Source organism: Lissotriton vulgaris, chromosome 1_1 (assembly GCF_964263255.1).
Source record: "Lissotriton vulgaris chromosome 1_1, aLisVul1.2, whole genome shotgun sequence".
Taxonomy (NCBI): Eukaryota; Metazoa; Chordata; class Amphibia; order Caudata; family Salamandridae; genus Lissotriton; species Lissotriton vulgaris.
In genome coordinates this window covers 739737840-739761329 of record NC_141685.1, presented here as the reverse complement: position 1 = coordinate 739761329, position 23490 = coordinate 739737840, and the positions used below count along the sequence as shown (strand labels likewise).

The following is a 23490-nucleotide window of genomic DNA, read 5'->3' as shown; positions in this document are numbered from 1 at the left end:
TCCGAAGATGTTGAGCCAGTACTCGGAGGATATAAGGGACAACTGCCCCAGATGTAGCGCGGAGGGGGCGGGATTCCTGCATCTGGCCTGGGAATGCCAGTTAGTGGGGGGGCTTCTGGGCAGGGGTTGTGGGTCACATAACTGCCACCACTGGCTTCGGATCCAGCTAACACCCTTACATTGTCTGCTGGCATTGGTCCCTAAGCGGCAGAAACGGAAACTGTCATACAAACATACAAATTATTACAACTGATGTTAGTGTTGGCTAGGCGCAGGGTTGCTATCATGTGGATGGGACAGATGGCCCCAGAGTTAGGCACATGGCTTAAAGATGTGAGGGAATGGACCCTAGCAGGGGAAACACACATGCAGAACACTAGGAGAGATGAGAAATTGCAGGAGGACTTGCTGGCATGGCGCACCATGTGTATGTCAGGTTTGGCTGCGGATGGGAAGTTATCACACAGCGACTCCGAGGGGACTAGTGGCGAATTGTTTTCAGCGCAAGAATCGGGGTCTGAGGGGGAGAGGGGAGGGGACCCCTGAGGGGTTGCTCGTACAGTGCACGGAGCTGGGCCTGGTTTGTTTCCTCACGATGACACTTGTCCTTTGCTTGTTATTTTACTGTCCCTCATGAACTTACGTACCTCAAGATGTAGACCTCTCCGAGATGTGCCTTAATGAGTCCGTCGATCTGTATACAAATGTTTTTATGATGCTTTTTGGGGGAGGGTTTCTTATTGTACATTATAAACTTGAAAATAAAGTTTAAAAAAAATGTGTCTTAATACTTGCTCACCTGGGCGTTGCCTTCGCTGTCCCCGGTCCGTCATGGCTTTTGGTGCCGATTGTACGGAGGGAAACGGCTCCTCCCTCTATCGAGTGGCCTCATTTCCGGCCAGGGGGTATGTCTGTAGAATGGAATATCGGCCGCGCAGCGGGCACGCCGCTGGCGCGCCCAAGGCAAGCCAGTCTGCGCCCGTCCGTGCCAGGACAATGCCAGTCGCCAGTTTTGAGGAAAACCCCTACACCTACTCCCGCGACAACCTCCTGGCTATTAGATCTTTAATGAGCAAGGTCTGCTCTCCCCTACCAAACACTCCTATGGGTCCTTTTTGCTGCAGGAACTGTGGTTATAATTCTGAAGTTACCCAGCGATGCCCACCCATACAATCACTGGTCTCTGGACAGAACATTAAAATGCTCAGTATTAACTGTCAATCACTGGTCAAACACTACCTAGATGTGTTTGACCTACTTCAAGACGAGTCTCCAGATGTGCTTTTCCTGACAGAAACCTGGTTGTCATCCGACATGTTGGTTGAACTGGGTCTGGGGCTTCCCACAGGCTACAGCATTTGTACCCTCAATCGAGAGTCAAGGGGTGGCGGGGGTGGCAGTTCTCTGTAAATCACACATCACCTGCTCACTGGTTAAGGAAGATGTGGCGGGTTGTGAGTGCGGCTGTTTTGGGATCTCTCTGAAACCCTAATTTCACCTTGACGGGACTATTAGTTTACCGCCCTCCGGGCCCATTAGTTTACCGCCCTCCGGGCCCATTAGTTTACCGCCCTCCGGGCCCTTCCAAGGAGGGGAGGATTGCACTGGCAGATCTAGTAGGTCCTCTGGTTGTGAGGAATGCCAACTTTTTGGTCCTTGGTGATTTAAATCTTCACCTTGACAATCCTCACGATTCTGAAGCGGCTAACTTTTCCGCGGATGTAGCGGCCTGCCAACTGCTTCAATTGGTTCCCGGTCCTACTCACTCTGCGGGCCACTTACTCGACCCTGTTTTCTCTAACTTTTCAGGTCTCTCTGTCTTAACCCCCTTTCCGTTAGACTGGACGGATCATTATTTGTTCTCTAAGAAGCTCCTTGGGGTGGTGTCATCCCGCAGGCCCCATCAGTACTGCACTCTCCGCCGTCCCTGGCATAAATGAAACTTTGACCAGCTCTGCACCTCCCTCTCATCAAGTATGCCCTGCTGGCCAGACCAGCCTGACCTGGCCAGTGATGTCTTTACCGACTGGCTAAAGCTTCCGCTGGGTACTATGGTCCGGCCCAAATGGTTGAAGGGACGTAGTACCAAGTCTAACCCTTGGTACAATGGCATCCTTTCCACCATGCGTAAAGCTTGTAAACAGCTGGAACGGGAGAGGAGGCGATATTTATCTATCACCCTGAAAGGCCACTACCAATCCGCCATAAAAAAATACCACAGGAGATCAGAAATAGTCAGAATCCCACCAAAAAGGTCTTCATCATCACTATCCTCAAAAACGCGGGGGCACCTAGGGCACCCACAGTCAAGTCTAGCGAGCATTGCGAGGACCTAGTCACCTTTTTCATAAACAAGGTGGAAAACATCCACAAAACCTTCCCTTCAACGGTTCTTGGTAGTGATTCTGTGGATCCATCCCCTCTGCCCATATATTAGCCACTTTCCCACCCATTACTGAAGAAGTACTTACTACACTCTGCGGGAAGGTTAAATCCAGTTCCCCTACTGCCCCTATGAAGCCGGAACATCTGAGGAGCTTATTATCGGTTTTACTTACACCGCTGGGCCAGGTCATTAACCTGTCTCTGGCCAAGGCCACTGTCCCTAGGTCATGGAAGCAGGCCGTTGTCATGCCGCTTCTAAAGAAGCCCACGTTAGACCAGATTAAATTGGAGAACTTCCGCCCTATCTCCTTGTTGTCTTGGATTTCTAAAATTACCGAAGCTCATGTCAATTCGATCCTATCTAACTACCTGAAGGAAAATCACATCTTCCACTGCTCTCAGTGTGGCTTCCGTCGCGGTCTTAGTACTGAATCAGCCCTCCTAGCCGTATCTGAACATCTGAGAGCAACCCTGGATGAGGGGCGGACCTCGGCACTAATCCTATTGGATCTCAGTGCCGCTTTTGATACGGTCTCGCACTAGATCCTGATTCAAAGACTGAAGGAGGCCGGCATTGCGGGCGCTGCCCTGTCCTGGCTTACCTCTTTTCTCTCAGATAGGTTTTTTTCAAGTTTCAGCTCCCCCTTTTTCATCTAGGATGTATTCCATCAAACAGGGGGTACCACAGGGCTCTGCGCTAAGCCCTACACTTTTTAACTTGTATGTTCAGCCGCTGGCCTTGGTAGCCAAAAGGAGAGGGTTGACGATGGTCTCATATGCTGATTACACCCAACTTGTAGTCGCCCTCTCCAATGACTGCTAAAATGATGCGGCCAAGTTTAAAAGTGGCTTGGCGGATGTAGCAGAGTGGCTGACTGCAAACTGCCTACAGCTCAATGCCAGCAAGACCGAGGTCCTGCTGGTTGGGAAGGATCATGAGTTGTGAAGCGGGCATTGGTGGCCCTCCTCCCTGGGACCGCCCCCCCCCCCCCCCCCCCCCCCATATTCCAAAAAAGGTGGTGAAAAATCTGGACCTTTGGGTTGACTCAGCGCTGAGCTTCCAAACTCCAACTAAGAGGGTTGCGGCGACATGTCTTGGCATTCTGCGCAGTCTTAGACCCATGCTGGGTTTCTTTGACCCTTTCATCCAGCAGACCATTGTGCAAGCTTCTGTTCTATCTAGACTGGACCACGCCAGCGTACTTTACCTTGGGGTCAATAAGACAGAGATCTCAAGACTTCAGAGAGTCCAGAATGTCGCCGCCAGAATGCTTCTTGCCATGCCCAGTCGCTGCCCCACCTGTAGTACCATTCGGCGGCTACACTGGCTGCCAGTGGGGAGGTGGGTGGAGTTTAAATCTCTCTGCTTTGCGTTTAAGATCTTGAAATCTCCCACCTCTGGTATATCTGGCCTGCTCTCGTTCTACACTCCCATTGCGTCATCTGCGCTCTGCAGGCAAACATTTGGTTTCTATATCACGTGCGAAGAGGGCCCATGCAGGTGGTCGCTCGTTCCGCGTTCTGACTGCCAAGCTCTGGAATGATCTTCCCTCTCATATTCGGAGCATGGATAACTATTTGACTTTCCGAGAAGCGTTAAAGACCCATCTGTTCCTGCATTAAGTTCCCTTCTTTTGACCCACCTGTCTTCCCTGGCCCTTCCTGTCTTTCCTCTGGAGGGATGCCCACTGTTTAGGTTCTATTTTGGTCAGCTGTGCGCTTTACAAACTTTCTTAACATAACAAAACAGACTTCTCATTTTGGGAAAAGTTGCTACAAAAGGAACCAGTAACTTACTTATTTTTTGCAGTTTATAGTGTTGTAGATTCACATGCTGCACAAGCTCCTATAATGTAATGCCGGACTCAGAACATTACAAGCTGTGTTTCCTCGAAAAAAGGGTTTCGGTTTAGAGGTGGCTTTAAACAACTTCCCCGAAAGCCACAATTCACCAGGACACAGAGTCCACCTCAGATTGTGTAGTGTCCACCCCATTATAAGTGTGTGTGTGTATGTGTAGAGATGCAAAGAATCAGGTCATGGTAAATTAGAAGGTAGAGCTTAGTTAGTAAAATAAGAGATAAATACTTATCGTACCAGACAGCATTCTGTTGGCTAGCATTGGGGGAGTGGAGAACGCATGTGAATCCACAGCTTTGTAAGCTGAAAACGACTTTTACAGGTAACTGCTTTTGTTTGCAGCATATGCTGGTGTAGATCACATGCTATGCACAGACTGAACAAAACGATCTGAACCACTAAAGCAGTGCCTTGCGAGCACAAGTAGATCCTGCCTGTAACAATGTTTTAAGTACAGTCAGCCCAATATGTGCCTTAATGGCAAGGATGAAGAACGTGGGGTGCGTGAGGAGCACTCGCTTTTAGGAAAGTTGATCCTACTTATGGGTTGGTGCTCTGATTGTAAGGGCTGTCACTCCCAAATTCAACTGTAGTTAAGACTAGCCAAAGGGTTAGTCCAATTATGCACTGTTCACTCAGTGTTTTCCCACACCTATTCGGTTTGTAACGTTCAAATTACTTCATAACAACATCAGTATTCATACTTTTTAATTTCTTAGTTTTCACCAAAATTCATTTTATGTACTGTGAGTCATTAATTCTTCATGATCATCTCAAAACTGTAAATTGCATATACATTTACATTTATACATAACATTATTTTCCTGAATTCAATTTCAAAATCAATCAACATTGACATTTAACACGCCCGATGCATTTCGGTACCCTCATGGTACCTTCCTCAGGGGAAATACTTGTTATGGGAGATATCTGCGAAGTCTCCCGACAGGCGCTTTGCGCGGGATCTAATGCTGCGTGTAATGTTTACTTGTGCGGAAACCTGAAAAGATGATAATCTGCGTGTATCATATGCAAATGTATTCTCGACTTCTCTCACTGACGCCAAAGTTCCCGGGACCTTTAATGGCAAGGATGAACATACACACAGTAATGTTTGGTGATGGTGTGCTTCTATGTTCAAGAAGAAGCCTTACAAATATCGTCTACTGGGATATTACCAATGCAATTCATTTTGACTCACCTTTTACAAGGTAATTGTGTCCTAGGGATGGGATTACACTGTGTGCTTGGCTTTGGAATAACAAAGGTGAAAACATCTAACTATCTATCTAGCAAGGCTTTCTTCTGAGATGGGATTACTAAGTTATGGTTGGGCAAAAGCAACAAAACGTTGTTCGGGTTTCTTAATGGGCTTTGTACAGTCGTCACAGAACAAGATGAATTTTCGTACATCTAAAGTGGGTAGTGTTTCCACTAGCAACTGTGACTGAGTGAAAAAAATAAGCAAAATCGATGGACTGGCTGACATGGAATGCTAAAAACAACTTTTGGCAAGAAACAAGGATGTGTCCTTGGCACAACTCGGTATTTGTGTACCTGCATAAAGGGTTCTGACTGACAAAGCCTTAACTTGATTAACTCACCACAGGGTGAGGATAGCCGCAAGGAAAACTATTTTCCAAGAGAGGAATGGCAGCGGACAAGGTTAGAATAGCTCGAAGGATGTCCAAGCACAATAATAAAGTCTCTGGAAGGGAATGAGGGTAGCCTAGGTAGGAAGGTATTAATGACCGGAAAACTGAAGTTAGACTGAAGTTATCCATTTTGAAGGTACATAGCTATTGCTGCTGGGTGTACCCGTATGGTAACTCATTTTTACGCAGCAGCAGCAAGTAGAAATCAATGTGTTGGAATGTGAATACGAACTGTTGTTTGTTACGAGTTTCCATTAAAGCTTCATAACATGCACAGTGGTGTAACGAAAGTTGAGGGTGCCACCCTGCAAAAAACATGGAGGCTCCCCCTCGTGGGGTCAGTCAGGAACTGCCCCCCCCTCTCCCGGGGTCACGCAGGAGGGGGCCCCATCAGCACAGATAATGTGCTGAGGGGGCCCGCTGGAGTTCAAACCCCCTGAAGTGTGGGGGCTGCAGAGGCCTATATTACGCCAGTGAACATGCAAGTCCTCTTTTTACAATTTTCATATATTCTTCAGTCAGCAGCAAACACTCAAATTCTAAGACCTCAAGAGCCAAATCTGAGGGTTCAGAAATTTTAAATTGTGATGCAGTAAGTGTCCTTGATACTGACTGAACAACTTAGATGCAATTGTAGCTATTTTGTGTAGGTGAATGGACATCTCTAATCAGAGAAAGTACCATGGCTGCTGAGTCAACATTAAGGAAATCATGGTCATTAGTGCCTTATGTTTTCTTTTGCGCTAGATAAGTAACCAGTGGCAGCAAAGAAAAAGGATATTTAAATATCTCTGACCAGCTTATCACTAGGGCATTGCCCAGAGACGTTATTATGGGTAACTGGAGGAAAGGTTTCAGTAGTTTCCATTGGTTTGTGAGGCAATCAGGTCCGAATTTGGAGTCCCCCAACAGTTCAGAACTTGGGAGTAAACATCCTTGTGTAAGGAGATCAACAGGAAAGAATACACTCCTGGGAGATATTCCACTAACAGATTTGAAGGTGGAATGCTGTACTACTTGGGCACACTTGCTAAATTATAGAGAATCCGTGCCCCCGTTTTTGTATGTAATACATGGAAGTCATATCGTCTTATTGGATCAGGCCGACTTTGTTGGGGTGCCTGGTCTGAAAGATTAAAAATGCTTACTGCACCACTAAAAACACTAACACACTTATGTAGAGGAGGCATTCTTGAGTGGGCCGCTGACCGAGATTGGGAAAGTTGCCCATGTGAGCTTCCAAGCTTGTGGATGGTCACCTCCAGACGTGGGTCGAGACGTAACCTACACAGGAACAAGCTATACTTATTACTCCATTGCAACTTTTGTTGAACACTACTGGGCATCACCAAGACTAGATACTTGGATTTGCTTTTGAATAGTGTCCAATGTCACAACAGTGTCCTTTTTCTCCCACTTATGACAGTTTTCTAGTGTTCTGAGGAGGTATTCCGATTGTTTTTAATTCCCGTTAGATGTTCTGCCATTAGAAAAATTCTGTGGTAAATCACCCAATTCCTTCCCAACTTCTGAGCTCCTTTTTTTGCTCATGTGGAACATCTGGGTGTTGCCCGTTTAGACCAACACCTCGGAGTTCTGGATACAATAGCGAAAAGACTGTGGTGCTGTCCTGATGGCTAAATTTTTCTGCAGACGTCTTTGCTTTTGTGACCAAAGGCCGCTGGCCTACAGCTCCGGAAGAGGTGCTCCCCATCCACCCATTGAGGTGTCTGAGGTAATCACGAAGTGAGAGGTGGAAGGAATGTGAGGCCTGAATCTGTGATCGCTGGCCTTGTCAACCAGGAACGTGATGGTTTCATTTTTTGAATTATAGCTATTATGTCTTCGAAAGAGCATGAAACTTCAGCCCACTGTTTGCCCAACCCGTCTGGATAGCCTTGTGTGCAACTGGCAGAATGGTATTAACACTAAGCACGATGACAAGTCTAGAATACATTTCAAGAAGGGTACCTTTGCTTAAATTTGCTTCAGGAATTGCCTTGCTAGTGCAGCTAGAGCCTGTTCTTTGTCAGCTGATGGATATGGCTGTGTCTTCTTCGTGTCTATTACCACCCCTAAGTAGTGACTGTACCAAGAAGATGTTACACAGGATTTTGTTTCGTTTGAGGTCTAGTGGCCTGAAGAGCCTGATGCAGGCTGCTTTTGAGCTGTCTGTGGAGGCTATAGATGATCCGTTGACCATCCAGCCATTTAGGTAATAGTAGCCCTGATGTCCTTGATGGATGAAAGGTGTGCTGTGACTGGTGTCATGCATTTGGTGAAGATTCTGAACGATGGCCAAAAGAAAGAGCTCAGAATTGGTAGTGGCACCCAGCTTCCTTGAATCTTTGATACTTGTGTTTTCCGTGAACTGGAATGTGAAAATACACTTCTTGAGATCTAATGATGCCATGTATTCGTTCCTCATTAGGAGTTACAAGACCTCTTGGAGTGTTACCATCCTGAATGATTATTTTTTTAGGAAGAAGCTGAGGCGTCGTAAGTGCAGAATGTGCTTCCACTCTTTAGATGTTTTCGTTTTTATGAAGTAGTACCTGCAACAGAATCTGACGTTTGATCATTCAGTGCTGTATCTATGGCTCCTTTCTGTGGTGTGCTGCCAGTCCCTGCTTTTAAACAAGTTTAGCTGCTTGTGACACATGCTGGGCGGAGTCGTCACTGATAGATGTTGCACAAATTTCACCACCCATTTGTCTGTAGTAATTTCTTCACAGCAGCTGGAGAAAGATGAGATTCTGACTTCTACAGGGCCTGATATCTTGGGTTATGCTTGGTGGAATCCAGTGCCTGAAAATCATCAATGATGCCTTGTCTCTTGGCCTTTTGACGGACCATTATGTTTTGCTGGAAGCCTTGTACAGGAATGGGGCTGTGTTGGCCTGTAAGGTGGTGGTTGTTGGCGGTATGATTGAGGCTCATAGGAAGGATAACTAAACTTTTGGTACAGACCTTGATAGGGCTACATTCTTCCTCACCCACAAAAGGATTGATTTTGTCTTTGTTATAGTATATATAACCCCTCCCCTGCTGGTGACGGAACCACTCCGTCATCAGCCGCGGTCGCGCTGTGCTGATGACGAAGAGGTTCCGTCACGGCCCGCTCAGCACGCCGCGGATTCCGCGCCTGCGCTGAGCGTTCCATTGAGCGGGCGGGGCCGTGACGGAACCGCTCCGTCATGAGCACAGCGCAACCGCGGCTGGTGACGGAGCGGTTCCGTCACCAACATGGGCGCGCCGCACGGCTTCCCCGCCCCTTAGCACTGCGGCGGAATAGCCGCCGCAGTGAAGGGGTTAAAGAATCCTGCTTTTGTTATATAATATGGATATTTTTATTGGAGGCTCACACAGCCTGTGTCTTTAGCCTGTAGCCGAGAGTCATAACTCAGTGAATCAAGGTCAGATAGCACATAATATATGCAGAGATCACAGATTATTTTTCTGCCGTTCACCTCTTAGTTTGGTAAGGCTAACAATGATCAGAGAAAAAGTAACAAAGTCTCTGGAAAACAGTACAGGAAATAAACGGTAACTGAACTGAAGAAAGAAGACAAAAAAAAAGCTTAGGTATTAAGCCATAATTATGGAAAACACTGCATAACAGCGCACTGCCCATTCAAAAGTCTTTAACAACAAATGTAAAGTGGAAGTGACTGAAGCTTTTCAAAAATCGTTTGGACTTTTTTTAATTGAATAAAAATTACATTTAGAGAGGTCCTGGCATCCTCACAAAAAGGAATCCACAATGATAAGGAAGGATGTAGCAATTTCTAAAGACTACTGGAGCTATTAAGAGTTTGGCAGGCGCAAAACATCCGCATAAAATTGTATACCCATGGATGTCCAGCATTTGCCAAACTCTAAACGACCCCCTAGTAACATCATAATTTGAGTTATTTAGTTTGGAATGTTTGTAGTGCCAGAAACATTACAGAGCCGCTTCAGACTGCATAAAGCCGCATTGGAGGTGGAGAATGAGGAAACAGGAGTCGGTAATCAGATGCAACTCACGGATGATAGATGTTCTTATTGGTGGGGGGCAGTACATTGATAGAAATTAGTTTCCGGATCACATCTAAAAAGATATCTTCATTCCTGACATGGAAGAGAGAAAGGGAAAAGATTCAGGGGACGTGGTGGTGGAAAGACTGAACCTTGTTAATGGAGCAATGTGTTGCACTTGGCTGAGCGAAGGACTTGAATACTGTCAAACTACCTCCCTTTTGTGTCTGGTGTGTTTATTGGAGAAAGAAAATATTGCTAAGGAAGTCAGGACCATGACAGTGTAGAAAATTGTGACCAAGTGTTCCACGCTGGGCATCATTATGGAGCAACAAGATTAGGCAACTTTAGACGAGAACTGCAAGATATATATAATGTTTTTAATGACACCGTAGAATACAGTTTCTATGCAATGCAATGCCCTGGGATTCCCACTGACATTGGTGAAATCAATCACAACATTGTGCGAATCTATCAGATACAAAGTAGAAAGTAGAAGGAAGGTTTGTTGCAGAGATGCTCAACTAAAACACAGGGATGCAGAGTTGAGCAGAGCATGAAGGTGATAGGCACTCACCTGATAGAATAACCGCAACATTCAATACAATGAAAATTCCACAGAAGAGTCCGACTCTGAAGGTTGTCCATGCTGGCGCTGGCTACAGGTAGAAAAACAGCACGAGTCATGTTTGGATAGCAACAGAGGATAAGAACTGCAGTATGATGGACATCACTAATAATACCGGAAAATCATTAACGCATTAGGCCAAGTAATACAGAAGCACTCATTCAAAGAGACCGATTGCCATCAATATATACAGTGGGCTAAGGTGCACCACTTACTTTAACCAGCTTCCTCGACCATTAGCTTGAGACTTTATCAATCATGTACTTGTCCAACCCAGTGGAGTATTCATCTCTCACCTAAAGCTATTGTCCGTTTGTGTGTATGCTCCTGCCTCCAGTAGAGTGCTTGCATTGAACTGCATTAGGGGCAGTATACTATACAATTCGAGCCCGTACCATTCCCTCTCTCCGACTACCTCCTTTGAATCTTGCTCTCATGTGCTAACACCACATTAGTTACCAGATTCAACCCAGACCTGTTAGTTATGCCAATGCTTATTTTAAACTATTGCCGAACATTGACAAGGCCAAACAAAAAAACACTAACCAGGGGTCTTGCTCTGGGTTTTGATTCAAAGGATAATTTGTTAAGCCAGACTCTCTTGTTGAGTTATATTTGTGTTGGCAGAACAAACAGGAAACTTGGGTGTTGGACTTGGCCTTTTCCCCAAAAATGTTTTGCTTTTGCCCCCCTAATTTGGAATGTCTCCCCCATGGGATTAAACCTGTATAGGCCATGAGTGGTGTGAGACACCTTGTTGATATGGGAAGTCATGTAATGGTGTGAGCACTTGTAAATTCCCCCCATTGTAAAATGCACCTGACTGAAATGTACTGTGTTTAAAATGGATGCCATGGCCATGGGTTTTGCCACCGGACTGGCATAGGTCAGCGGTCTAGATAATATTACCCAGCCACCCCTAGCTTTTGGAGGGAAAGCCTGGCACCCAGGGTGCTCACCCCCTCCCCTTGAGCCAGTTTAGGCCAGCTTTGCCAACATTCTAGAAGGTTCTAGCACTGCCTGGGAGGAGGGTATAAGTAAGGGGGATGTGCCACCAGATAGTCAGTCAGCTCTGGGACAAGAAAGAGAGGGGACCTGCTGTAAGGTGCTACCGCCACATGGGCCTGTGAGCTGGGCCCTGCACCCCTAGGATCCCCCCCCCCCCTGCTGTCCCCCGGGCCCCTGACAAAGGAGGGCCCCTATCCAGGTCAATGACGCTGTTTGATCCAGGTACCACGCCAGCGCTGGGAGAAGCGCCCAGGAGGTGAGGAGTGGGACTGTCTACCCCCTCTTGTGAAGCTGTGACCCTGTGGAAGTGCTGGGTCGTGAGGAGCTGCCTGGAGGAACTGTTGCCCCTTGTGAGGTACTGCCTGGCAAGCGCTATTCTGGGGAGGTTGATGCCCCCAAGGAAGTTGTGAATCCCTGTGGAAGCTCGGACGCTGTGAGGGACTGCCTGCATAGCGCTGTGATGGAGCAGATTTCATCTGCAGTCAGGCATTGTTTTATTTTTTGTGCTTCAGACAGACTGCATTTAAATTGCCACACACCTTTTGGTGCAAATTAAAAACATGGCACATGAAAAATATGAAAGTGAGGCCTATTCACTCTGAAATGCTTTTGCTGAATTAACATGTGTTTTTGCAATGTAGAGAAAAGTGGCCTTTTTAGCTTTGAAGATTAATAGAATATGTTTCTCTCTTCCCAGCTCATCCCTAAATCCACTATTCCTGTCTTAATAGACTTTGACTTGTTGCATATTTTGATAAATATTTTCAGTTAATAACACCTCTTTTACTTTGTTGCACATTGCACCTTTATTTTGCATGTTGTCATAAATAATAGAAAAGCTGCTTTACACTAGTAGCTTGGCTAGGTAAACCTTTATATATGACATTAATATTATCTTTTTGTTTGTTTTATTTTGGGGCCTACCATTAAATGGCTGCCTGTGAAACCAGGCTATGGCTTGCTTTGAAAGAGAAGAGAGCATGCGCAGACTGTGGCAGCTTGACTCAAACCACGAAGAAGTCAAGGACAGCTTGAACTGTACATTCTTGTGATTCTGCCAATGTACCAGTGTTAGTTAAAAGTATCCATCTGACTGCTCTGTGAAGGAAGGAAGGAAAACTATAGAAACATTTTCCTTAGCAATTTTTGCAAACTTATAAAATGTATTTATTATGTATGCTTCTTTTGTTAAAACTGATATAGTCAGGTTTTTTTTAATGCGTCAGGGTGATGAGAACTCATGCCATCATGACTGACCAATCAGTACAGGGTTTCCTGAAAGTTGAAACATTTTGTGTAGTCTGCCAAAATTTTGTGTATAAATACTACCTCTCCGGAGGAGGGGCTGGCTTTTCTCAGCTCAGCTGGCTTCTAGGCTCATTAGGGGGTGTGTGAGCTCTTGAGAGAAGGAACAGATTAGGCCAGACATCCTATGGGTTAGGTACGAGATCGTCACGGGTGCATGGGCGTCCGAGGAGAGTCAGGGGGAGGTTTCTTGCTTCCACGTCATATTTTTGCACTGAGGCCACATTCCTTTGAGGTCTGGTGAAGGAGGGGCTATCTCACTCCCTGCTTGCTCTTTAGACACAGACAGATGCAGAAGAGCAGCTGATTAAATAGAATTAGATGCTAAACTTTCAGTTATGCTTTGACTAATTAATTAGGTCTGAAAAGATGTATTTGTCTTATGCATGTATTTCTCTTTATGGGAGATTTTTGCAAACTATTTGATTTTTGATTAAGCCTTGCAAGACTATATTTTTCTTAGAAACTCTAAGAATTTTGAATGACATTTTGCGCCACATTTTCTATCCTATATGTAATGCTTATATGCAGACTGTAAAATGTTCTGTATTAATGCTATTTTTTCTGTTTTCCAAATTCTGTAACCTGATTGATATTTTACTAATGAATAAAGGGTCAGAGAAAAACGTAACTTTTGACTAGAAAATAAAACCCTTTAAATACTCAATAACTCTCTTTATTGGCTTAAAATAATAATTGCATTTATGACTGTTCATGAGTATTAAAAGTCTCCTGAAGGTAATACATGGTGTGAAGGGCCCAGCACCTTTTGAGCGGTAAATTAGAGGTAGCAGGAGGGGTTTGCATTGAGAAACTACCTGAAGAAATTACCGCTCCATCAGTTTTTGGTAATCAGAGGATGGTCATTATTGATTAGTTTGGTGATTAATGATTATTGATTTCACCATCAACTACTCAACTAATGGATCATTGACCTTAAGAGGGAAGTAAAATAATTGCCCAAGTTAGATAAATGTCCAAGTCCTGATTCCTGACTCCAATGCTCAGAACCTGAAGACTGGCAAAGCAGTACTGGAAGGTGATGCAAGAAGTGGTGTGAGTATGAATAGGGTTGTGAAATGTTGTTAATATGCTAGCATGTATTTTTGAAGTGTGGAAAATAGTAAGGATTTTTACTGTTGGTGACATTTTGCTCATTTTGAATTGATGGTGTTATTGATTACATTGGTAATTTCATAGGACATAATTTTTGGTTATTGATTACATGTTTTAACTCTTCATGTTAAGTTAGTGTCTTGTTCTATGTTGTCTGGAACACGCAGGTATGCACACCTGTGGAATCCCGGGAAGGAATAGCGGGTGGTAAATGGAAGCCACACTGCACTGAGGCTACTCGTCTGTTGGAATAACACTGAGAAGCTGGGTAGGGCTGGCAGTGTTAAATTAGGGACTATTTTCTGTGTGAGTGATTGTAGCAAAGAGTTCACTGGTGAAGCTTTGGTCTGATATCACCTAGAAAGGGTCACACTAAAGGAGTAGCAGGTTCTTCTGAGCTTGAGTGACAGCAAAAGGGTTCGCTGTTGAAACTTTGGCCTAAGATATATCCTGAAGGATAAGTCCAAAGGAGTAGCAGGTTCTTCTGAGCTTGTGTGAAAGGTAAGCGGAAGGGATTTACCTGTAGTGTTTGAAGAGTAAACTAAAAGTCTTACTTTTTGAAGGGTAAGCGGAATGTGTTACTCGCAGTGAATATAAATCTATCCTTTATTTAGCACAACAGACAGAGTAGCGAATGTATTTATGTTGTTACTAACAGAGTTATTGATTAAGAGAAATATTGCAGTAAGATTTTGTGGAGGGTCAGTGGTAGGAGTAAAACTGACTAAAATTGAGACTGACAGCTTTGGAGAAAAGAAATTGCATTGAACTATTGCAAAAATGAAAATGTTTGAAGGTTTAAAGAAGCTGTTAGGAGGTAAAGTGAAAAATTCGTTTTTTATTGGTGATGCTCCTGAAGAAACACCTGTGCATTTTATGTCTACCAATTTGGGACAAAATACATGTATGTGGGTTCACCAATGGTGCAAGATTACTGAAAAAGAGGGTGCTTTGAGGTTTCCAAAAGATGGTACTTTTGAATTGCAAATTATTGACAAATTAAGGGAAGTCTTATGTGAAATAAAGACACCATATAAAGCTGCACAATTTGAGGCCTTAAGCATATGGGAAAAGACAGCAAGAGAGAAAGCAAGTGAGGATAAAAAGGTAAAGCACCAGATACAGGAGAAGAGAATTAATGATGATAGAGAGCTTCAAATAAATAATGATTCAGGGGATAAAATAATGGATGTATTGTTAACTGAGTGTCCACCACTTTATGTGGTTCCCATTAAAAATAATGAAAATGGTGTACTAGTAGGCACTACAGTGGCTACTGCTTCTGTTGAACAGAGAAAAACACAAAAATAATTAATTTCCCTGAGTGAGGAAACAGTTGCATGTGCATTAACTACACATAATGGCCTGACAGATTTGGCTCAAAAATATGAAACTGATGGTTCAGGAAGTTTTCCATCTCAGAAAAGTTTTAGGGTACATATGGATGATGAAGCAAATGAGAAAATGTGTTCTTCAGGAATGCAATTGCACATTGCAGAAATAAAATATATTTTTAAATGCAATGGGTTTGAGAAATTAGGAGACAAATGGGCAAGAAAACATGAGAAGAAAAAGAAACCACCAGACCTAGCTAGGAAACTGGATAAGGAAAAGAAGCCACCAGATTTAGTTGAGAAAAATAATGAGGGAGAAGCTTTTGCTTACTCATTGAGAGAAAAGGTGGGAGAAGTGCATGTTCCTATGCTACAGAATAAAAGTGAACTTGCAGCATTTCTGAACACAATCCCACAATTGAGAGACAAATTTAGGCTGTGGTACCCACAAGTTGATGGATTTGTTGAGATTTTAAAGGAGTTGTGCAATAATTTGGAAATGTTCTTTTACATTGTCATGCAGACTGAATTGTGGTTTGAATCTAAAGTTTTGCAACGGCCAGGTGAGGAGACAATGAAAAGGGTTTGCATGAATGCACCATCATTTTCTGTTGATATGGAGGAAAACATAGCAGTGATTATTTTCCTGAAGGGCAGAGTGCCAGTAAAGGATGTTGATTGGGTACAGATTAAAAGAACACAGGATGGAAGTAAAGGTGGTTTGGGTTGTGCAAATTCAGGTATGGATGTTGTACTGCTGGAAAATGTGTCCTTTTGCCATCTTTATAGCAGATTTGAGCATTGGAAGAAGAAAAATAACTTTAAAGATGATGCACAAAAACATGGAGAAATGCAGATGCAAAATATACCAGCTAAGCAAATGCAAATGTCAGTTCAGAAACAGGTACCTATGGCAGGAATTTTCCAAGCAAAGATGGTCCCACAAAATATGGAAAATGCTAAAATTAATTTAAATAAGATGTCCAGAGCAAGAGTGAATTATTTCCAGAGACAAAAATAAAACCTAGTCCAACAGGTTGCTGTGTTTGAAAATGAGCGTTTTAACCCTCACAATTCTGAATTTGCCAAGTCCATTGTGGAGGCAGTGGAAAGTCCAGACTTAATTTCAGGAGTTTTAAACAAAGAAATTACAAACCCAGTTTTAGAAGAATTTGAACCAAAATTAGGCCCATTTGAGGAATATTGCAAAACTGTAGTCTGTGACTCTGGCCTAGCAGAAAAACAATTGTTTTGCAAATTAAACAGCACAGATTACTGTGCATCAGATAATGTTCATTTTCAGATTCCTGATGAGGAGGTACAATTTAAAATGGCCCAACAAGAAACAGCTGTAGCATTATTTTCAGAAAAGACAGTTGAAAAATTACCTTCTGCTTTGGGAAAAATAATAAACACAGAAATAAGAGAGTTCACAGAGAAGGATGCCAGATTAATAAAATGTGCAGAACACGTCTTATTAGAATTAGAACCAAATGACATGTATTCAAGAATACCATCAGTTGCAGGAATTTTACCAATAAAAGGATTTTTGATGGAATTGATAGGAAGTTTGTGTAACTTTCTGATCAAAGGTTCGCAGAAAATAAATGAAAAGAACAGAATAGTGCAGGAGATTAAAAACATATTTTTTTCATGTTGTCCTGTGGTACCGAATCCAGCCAATATATTTTTTCACATTACATGTGCTGAAGAATGGCTTACTTTTATTGATTTTTGCAAAGTCCATGTAACAGTGCCATTGCATGAGAATAGTCAGGAGTACTGTCAAAAAGAAGATGAATACCTGGGACACAAAATTGGAAAGGGAGGTAGAAAGGTGTCACCAGAGAAGGTGGAAATAATTTCTAAGAAAAATCCACCTCAAATTCAGAAAGAAGTCAGGACATTTTTGGGAATGGTTAGCTGCTGTAGAGAGTGGTTACTAAACCTTTCCCTAGTGGCTAAGCCTTTACCTAGGCTGACACATGAGGATGTGTCTGATCCGCTTCCATTGGACAACAATTGCACAAAAGCATTCCTAGAGTTGAAAGAGAAAGAATGTTGTGCCCCAGCACTAGGAATGAAAGTTTATTTGAAAGAAAATACACCAATTTGCAGTGAGAGGGAGGGCTGCACTCTCTCATTGCCTATTCAAAAAGATGACTGTGTTCAAAGCTCTGTGATGTATTGCCCAACGACCTTTGACCCTAACTTCACAAAAATGTCAGCAAATGAATTGGATTGTGATGAAACTGAATATGAGTGTCTAAATATCATGAAAATATGCATAAAGCCAAATTCAGACTTTAAGGATGAACGCCTGAGTCAGCCCAACAATGTCCATTTTGTAGATGGCCCATGTTTGAAAGGTGACACATTAAAAGCAGCACATGCTGTGCTCCTTATACATTATGTTGTCAAAGCTTCATGGCTTTCAGTAGTTACCTCAGCCCAAAATTCGAAATTGATTGCCCTTACCATAACATGCAGTATATCTGCTCAAATGAGAGTCACTGTTGTCATGGGAGAGAGAAATGCTTATTCAGTTGCACACATTTGTGTTCTGTTAGCATGTACATTCTATGGAATCTTCACAGTTGAATTAAAAGAGGCTCAAGAAAATGTTTTTGAAGCAGCACAACAGGGTTGTATCAGAACTGTTTTTGAGAAAAGTGACAACTGCATAGTGGCAAAAGTGTTATTGCAAAGACTGATGCCCAGGTATAGATTGCCAGTTTCTCTGAAATCAGATCATAATGTGGTCTTAAAGATAATGAGTGCAGAACAACAGATTGGACAAGGAATGGATTGCAGCTATCTGCCTGAAGTGTCAAGCATAATAAAGCAACACAATGGCAGCACTGAGTTACCTTTTGCAAAAGACGGTGTCTCACCAACACCAAAGTGGCTTGAAAATGCATATGCAAATGCACTTGTGGAAAACGCTGAGGAGAACACTAGCCATGGCTGTGTAGGTCTGGTTGATGTACAGTGTGCAGTTTCTCACCAGATTGCAGCTGCTACACAAGATCTGCATAATGGATGGTGCAACAGCTTTGATCTGAGAGATGCTGTGGTGAAACATCTGAATCTGATCAAAGTGAAAATAAGAGTGAAAGGCATTGGTTGAAAAAGTGCAAAGGATTGATGGTGCTCTGTCAGAGTTTCTCAGCACATAAGTAGTCTAATTTGCATTGAAAAGGTAGAGAATGCCACACTGTATGAGCCATTCTGAAGGCAAGCTGATGACAAAGAGAAAAGAAATGCTGAAACTGTCCTGTTGAATTCCTTTTTAGGTTTCGCCTCGCCGAAGATGCGCTCTGCGCATCTTTTCGGCGCAGGCGAAATCCTGTTGAGAACCGTAGGGTGGCTTGGTTCGGCCCTCGTCCTTGATTGGCTGGCTCCGTAAACGGAGCCTTGCCATTGGACGAGGGGCCTGTCCGTCAATGCCGGACCAGACACGGGGGCGTTCCCGACATTCTTTGGCTTTTGCCGACGTCACGGGACGCCGGGAACGCCCCCGTGTCTGGTCCGGCATTGCCGGCACTTCTACGTCTCTCCTGCCCCGTGTCGCATCGGTCCCCGGAGAAAAGCCGCCACCGAGACTATCATCGGGCTCGGGGCCCGCAACGTTTGTTTCCCCCCTTGGTTTTGGGGTTGCCAGCCTGCCTGCAAGTGCCAAGGTATTGTTGATATCCCCCGCGGTGCGAGCCGCCCCTTCCCGCTGACTCGCACCGCTCTGTGTCTCTCTGCCTGCCTGCAGCTCCGCGCTGCGAGAGCGCTCCAGCCCCTCCCGCTGGAATCCTTTAGCGGTCGGGTCCAGCAGGCTGCAAACGAAGCCCCCGCCCGCGTGACTGAGGCGGCGCTGGGTCCTTGGGCCTTCCCTCCCCCTGGATAGCCCTGAGGTCGGTGGTTCCCCCCCGAGTGGGTCCTGTAGACCAGGGGGGCCATCCGCTCTACAAGACCCGACCGGGCCGATCGCGTCTCACGCGGGAAGCGTGAGACTTGGCAGGGAGTCGGGATTTCACCCGTCCAAGGCACCGTATTACTATCGTTTATGGCGGCATGTTGTATAGCCTTGGTTGTGCCCCAATGTGCTAGTGCGAGGTTCATGTGCCCCATTAAAAGCAAAATTGCTATCTCTAACATGTCCAGTTTAGTATATATGTTGGAAACGGGCACACCACATAACTCTGCCATCCCTGGATAGGTGTTCATGTGCCCCATTAAAAGCAAAATTGCTATCTCTAACATGTCCAGTTTAGTATATATGTTGGAAACGGGCACACCACATAACTCTGCCATCCCTGGATAGGTGTGACCACACCTACACTTATGGGAGCCTTCAGGGTCAACATGTGGAGCCAGTGTGTAGGGTGCGCCTATCCAGATACTAACAGCCAAATTCCTATTACTTTGACGTCACCCCACTCTTTATTAGGGGGGAAATTAAATCCTTTATCAGGAAGGCTTCGAGCAAAGGGGTGCACAAAGAATGCATCCCTGGGCATTTTCGCCTCTGTGTATACTACAGTAAGGGTAGCTGCACCCCCTCATCTTAGTATTCTCAGAGTGCCGTGGAGAGGCAGAAATCGCTCTGTGTCTCTCTGCCTGCCTGCAGCTCCGCGCTGCGAGAGCGCTCCAGCCCCTCCCGCTGGAATCCTTTAGCGGTCGGGTCCAGCAGGCTGCAAACGAAGCCCCCGCCCGCGTGACTGAGGCGGCGCTGGGTCCTTGGGCCTTCCCTCCCCCTGGATAGCCCTGAGGTCGGTGGTTCCCCCCCGAGTGGGTCCTGTAGACCAGGGGGGCCATCCGCTCTACAAGACCCGACCGGGCCGATCGCGTCTCACGCGGGAAGCGTGAGACTTGGCAGGGAGTCGGGATTTCACCCGTCCAAGGCACCGTATTACTATCGTTTATGGCGGCATGTTGTATAGCCTTGGTTGTGCCCCAATGTGCTAGTGCGAGGTTCATGTGCCCCATTAAAAGCAAAATTGCTATCTCTAACATGTCCAGTTTAGTATATATGTTGGAAACGGGCACACCACATAACTCTGCCATCCCTGGATAGGTGTGACCACACCTACACTTATGGGAGCCTTCAGGGTCAACATGTGGAGCCAGTGTGTAGGGTGCGCCTATCCAGATACTAACAGCCAAATTCCTATTACTTTGACGTCACCCCACTCTTTATTAGGGGGGAAATTAAATCCTTTATCAGGAAGGCTTCGAGCAAAGGGGTGCACAAAGAATGCATCCCTGGGCATTTTCGCCTCTGTGTATACTACAGTAAGGGTAGCTGCACCCCCTCATCTTAGTATTCTCAGAGTTCCGTGGAGAGGCAGAAATCGGTGCATAGGGCTGGTGCTATCTTTGGACACTATTAATGATTTCACTTTTTACTTGCCTTACTTATGATGAAAAACAAGACAAAATAAAGCCAAAACTTGTGAATTGTAGTACTACACAAAGTGACTTAAAGAGAACTAATGAAAGCATTCAATGGCATTTCATTTTTTTAAAGATAATGTTGTTCTTCTAATGGCATTATTGTAAGCAACCAGTGTTGCCTCATTCAGGCTTAGTACTGCATAGTGGTGGGTAGAATGGATATTGGAAAACTGGTATTAAGTCAGTTAGTCATGGAATAATTATGCTGTAAATCACAAAATAATCACTCCACAGGGAGGGTTTGATTAATATTGGGAGATGGGTGGTGGGGGAGGGGGGGGGGGGGGGGGGGTTCTGTATTGAAACAAGAGATTTTGACCCAAAATATGGAACTATTAGGAAAGTTGCTTTTAATTTTTTTTATTGAAAAGGTAAGGGCAGAAAAGATCATCGTAGAACCTAGAAATGTGAAACTAAAATATTTTCGTCTCCGTTCACGAGACTTCTTGTGCATCTGAATTTCACTTCACAGGCACACCGAATGTGCCATATGCAGGCACAGATCCACAAAGATGTGCAGAAGTAGCAATGTATTGAAATCGACAATTTCTCTATATGTCTATGCATATAAGATGAGGATTTTTCTGAATCCATAAATATGCACTGGATTTTGCATTTTGGAGCGCTAAGTCTGCGATGTGTACATTACGTTTTTTTGTGAGTCGGCCCCTGTTGCCTGCTTGTGCCTCAGTGTGCCCCTGTTGCCTGCTTGTGCCTCAGTGTGCCCCTGTTGCCTGCTTGTGCCATGTGGGTGTGTGTGGAGGGCTCTGTGTGGCTGTGTGTGTGGGGAGGTTTGTGTGGCTGTGTGTGTGGGGAGCTTTGTGTGGCTGTGTGTGTGGGGAGCTTTGTGTGGCTGTGTGTGTGGGGAGCTTTGTGCGGCTGTGTGTGTGGGGAGCTTTGTGCGGCTGTGTGTGTGGGGAGCTTTGTGTGGCTGTGTGTGTGGGGGGGGCTCTGTGTGTGTCATTTGCGAGAGATAAAGCTAGTGGCATTGTAAATGACAATGCCATTTATTTATGTTAAAAAATACATAAATAAAAATAATGTCAAGAGCAATGCCAATAGCTCTAACTTTAACAAAGGCGAAACCATTGCATTGTAAATGCTTGTTTATTATTTTAGTTACTTATTTTAAAGAAGACTAACTGTTCCAAGAAGCTACTTACAGAACTCTGCACTAAAAACATTTGAGCTTGGCTATATATGATCTGATTACAGATAGACTTGTGTTTGCCTTAGAAATAGATGTAAAATTGTTATATGCTCAGCTTTTGCAATTTAAAAAAAAAAAAATGTCACTTTTGAAAATGAAATATGTGTGATGAATTATAAATCATTTTATTATAATTTGAATTATCAGAAGGGTGGATTGATGGAGCAGATTTCATCTGCAGTCAGGCATTGTTTTATTTTTTGTGCTTCAGACAGACTGCATTTAAATTGCCACGCACCTTTTGGTGCAAATTAAAAACATGGCACATGAAAAATATGAAAGTGAGGCCTATTCACTCTGAAATGCTTTTGCTAAATTAACATGTGTTTTTGCAATGTAGAGAAAAGTGGCCTTTTTAGCTTTGAAGATTAATAGAATATGTTTCTCTCTTCCCAGCTCATCCCTAAATCCACTATTCCTGTCTTAATAGACTTTGACTTGTTGCATATTTTGATAAATATTTTCAGTTAATAACACCTCTTTTACTTTGTTGCACATTGCACCTTTATTTTGCATGTTGTCATAAATAATAGAAAAGCTGCTTTACACTAGTAGCTTGGCTAGGTAAACCTTTATATATGACATTATTATTATCTTTTTGTTTGTTTTATTTTGGGGCCTACCATTAAATGGCTGCCTGTGAAACCAGGCTATGGCTTGTTTTGAAAGAGAAGAGAGCATGCGCAGACTGTGGCAGCTTGACTCAAACCACGAAGAAGTCAAGGACAGCTTGAACTGTACATTCTTGTGATTCTGCCAATGTACCAGTGTTAGTTAAAAGTATCCATCTGATTGCTCTGTGAAGGAAGGAAGGAAAACTATAGAAACATTTTCCCTATCAATTGTTGCAAACTTATAAAATGTATTTATTATGTATGCTTCTTTTGTTAAAACTGATATAGTCAGGTTTTTTTGAATGCGTCAGGGTGATGAGAACTCATGCCATCATGACTGACCAATCAGTACAGGGTTTCCTTAAAGTTGAAACATTTTGTGTAGTCTGCCAAAATTTTGTGTATAAATACTACCTCTCCGGAGGAGGGGCTGGCTTTTCTCAGCTCAGCTGGCTTCTGGGCTCATTAGGGGGTGTGTGAGCTCTTGAGAGAAGGAACAGATTAGGCCAGACATCCTATGGGTTAGGTACGAGATCGTCACGGGTGCATGGGCGTCCGAGGAGAGTCAGGGGGAGGTTTCTTGCTTCCACGTCATATTTTTGCACTGAGGCCACATTCCTTTGAGGTCTGGTGAAGGAGGGGCTATCTCACTCCCTGCTTGCTCTTTAGACACAGACAGATGCAGAAGAGCAGCTGATTAAAAAGAATTAGATGCTAAACTTTCAGTTATGCTTTGACTAATTAATTAGGTCTGAAAAGATGTATTTGTCTTATGCATGTATTTCTCTTTATGGGAGATTTTTGCAAACTATTTGATTTTTGATTAAGCCTTGCAAGACTATATTTTTCTTAGAAACTCTAAGAATTTTGAATGACATTTTGCGCCACATTTTCTATCCTATATGTA

At 44.0% G+C, this 23490-nt stretch overlaps 1 protein-coding gene across 1 annotated transcript in view; it reads right to left on the bottom strand.

The window, feature by feature from the left end:
- XPR1 (xenotropic and polytropic retrovirus receptor 1) overlaps positions 1-23490 on the bottom strand; it is a 588907-nt gene that overhangs the window by 176520 nt on the left and 388897 nt on the right. The window contains exon 7 of the mRNA XM_086955457.1: positions 10498-10579. Coding sequence (XP_086811583.1) covers positions 10498-10579 — 82 coding nt within the window. The remainder of the gene's footprint in view (positions 1-10497; positions 10580-23490) is intronic.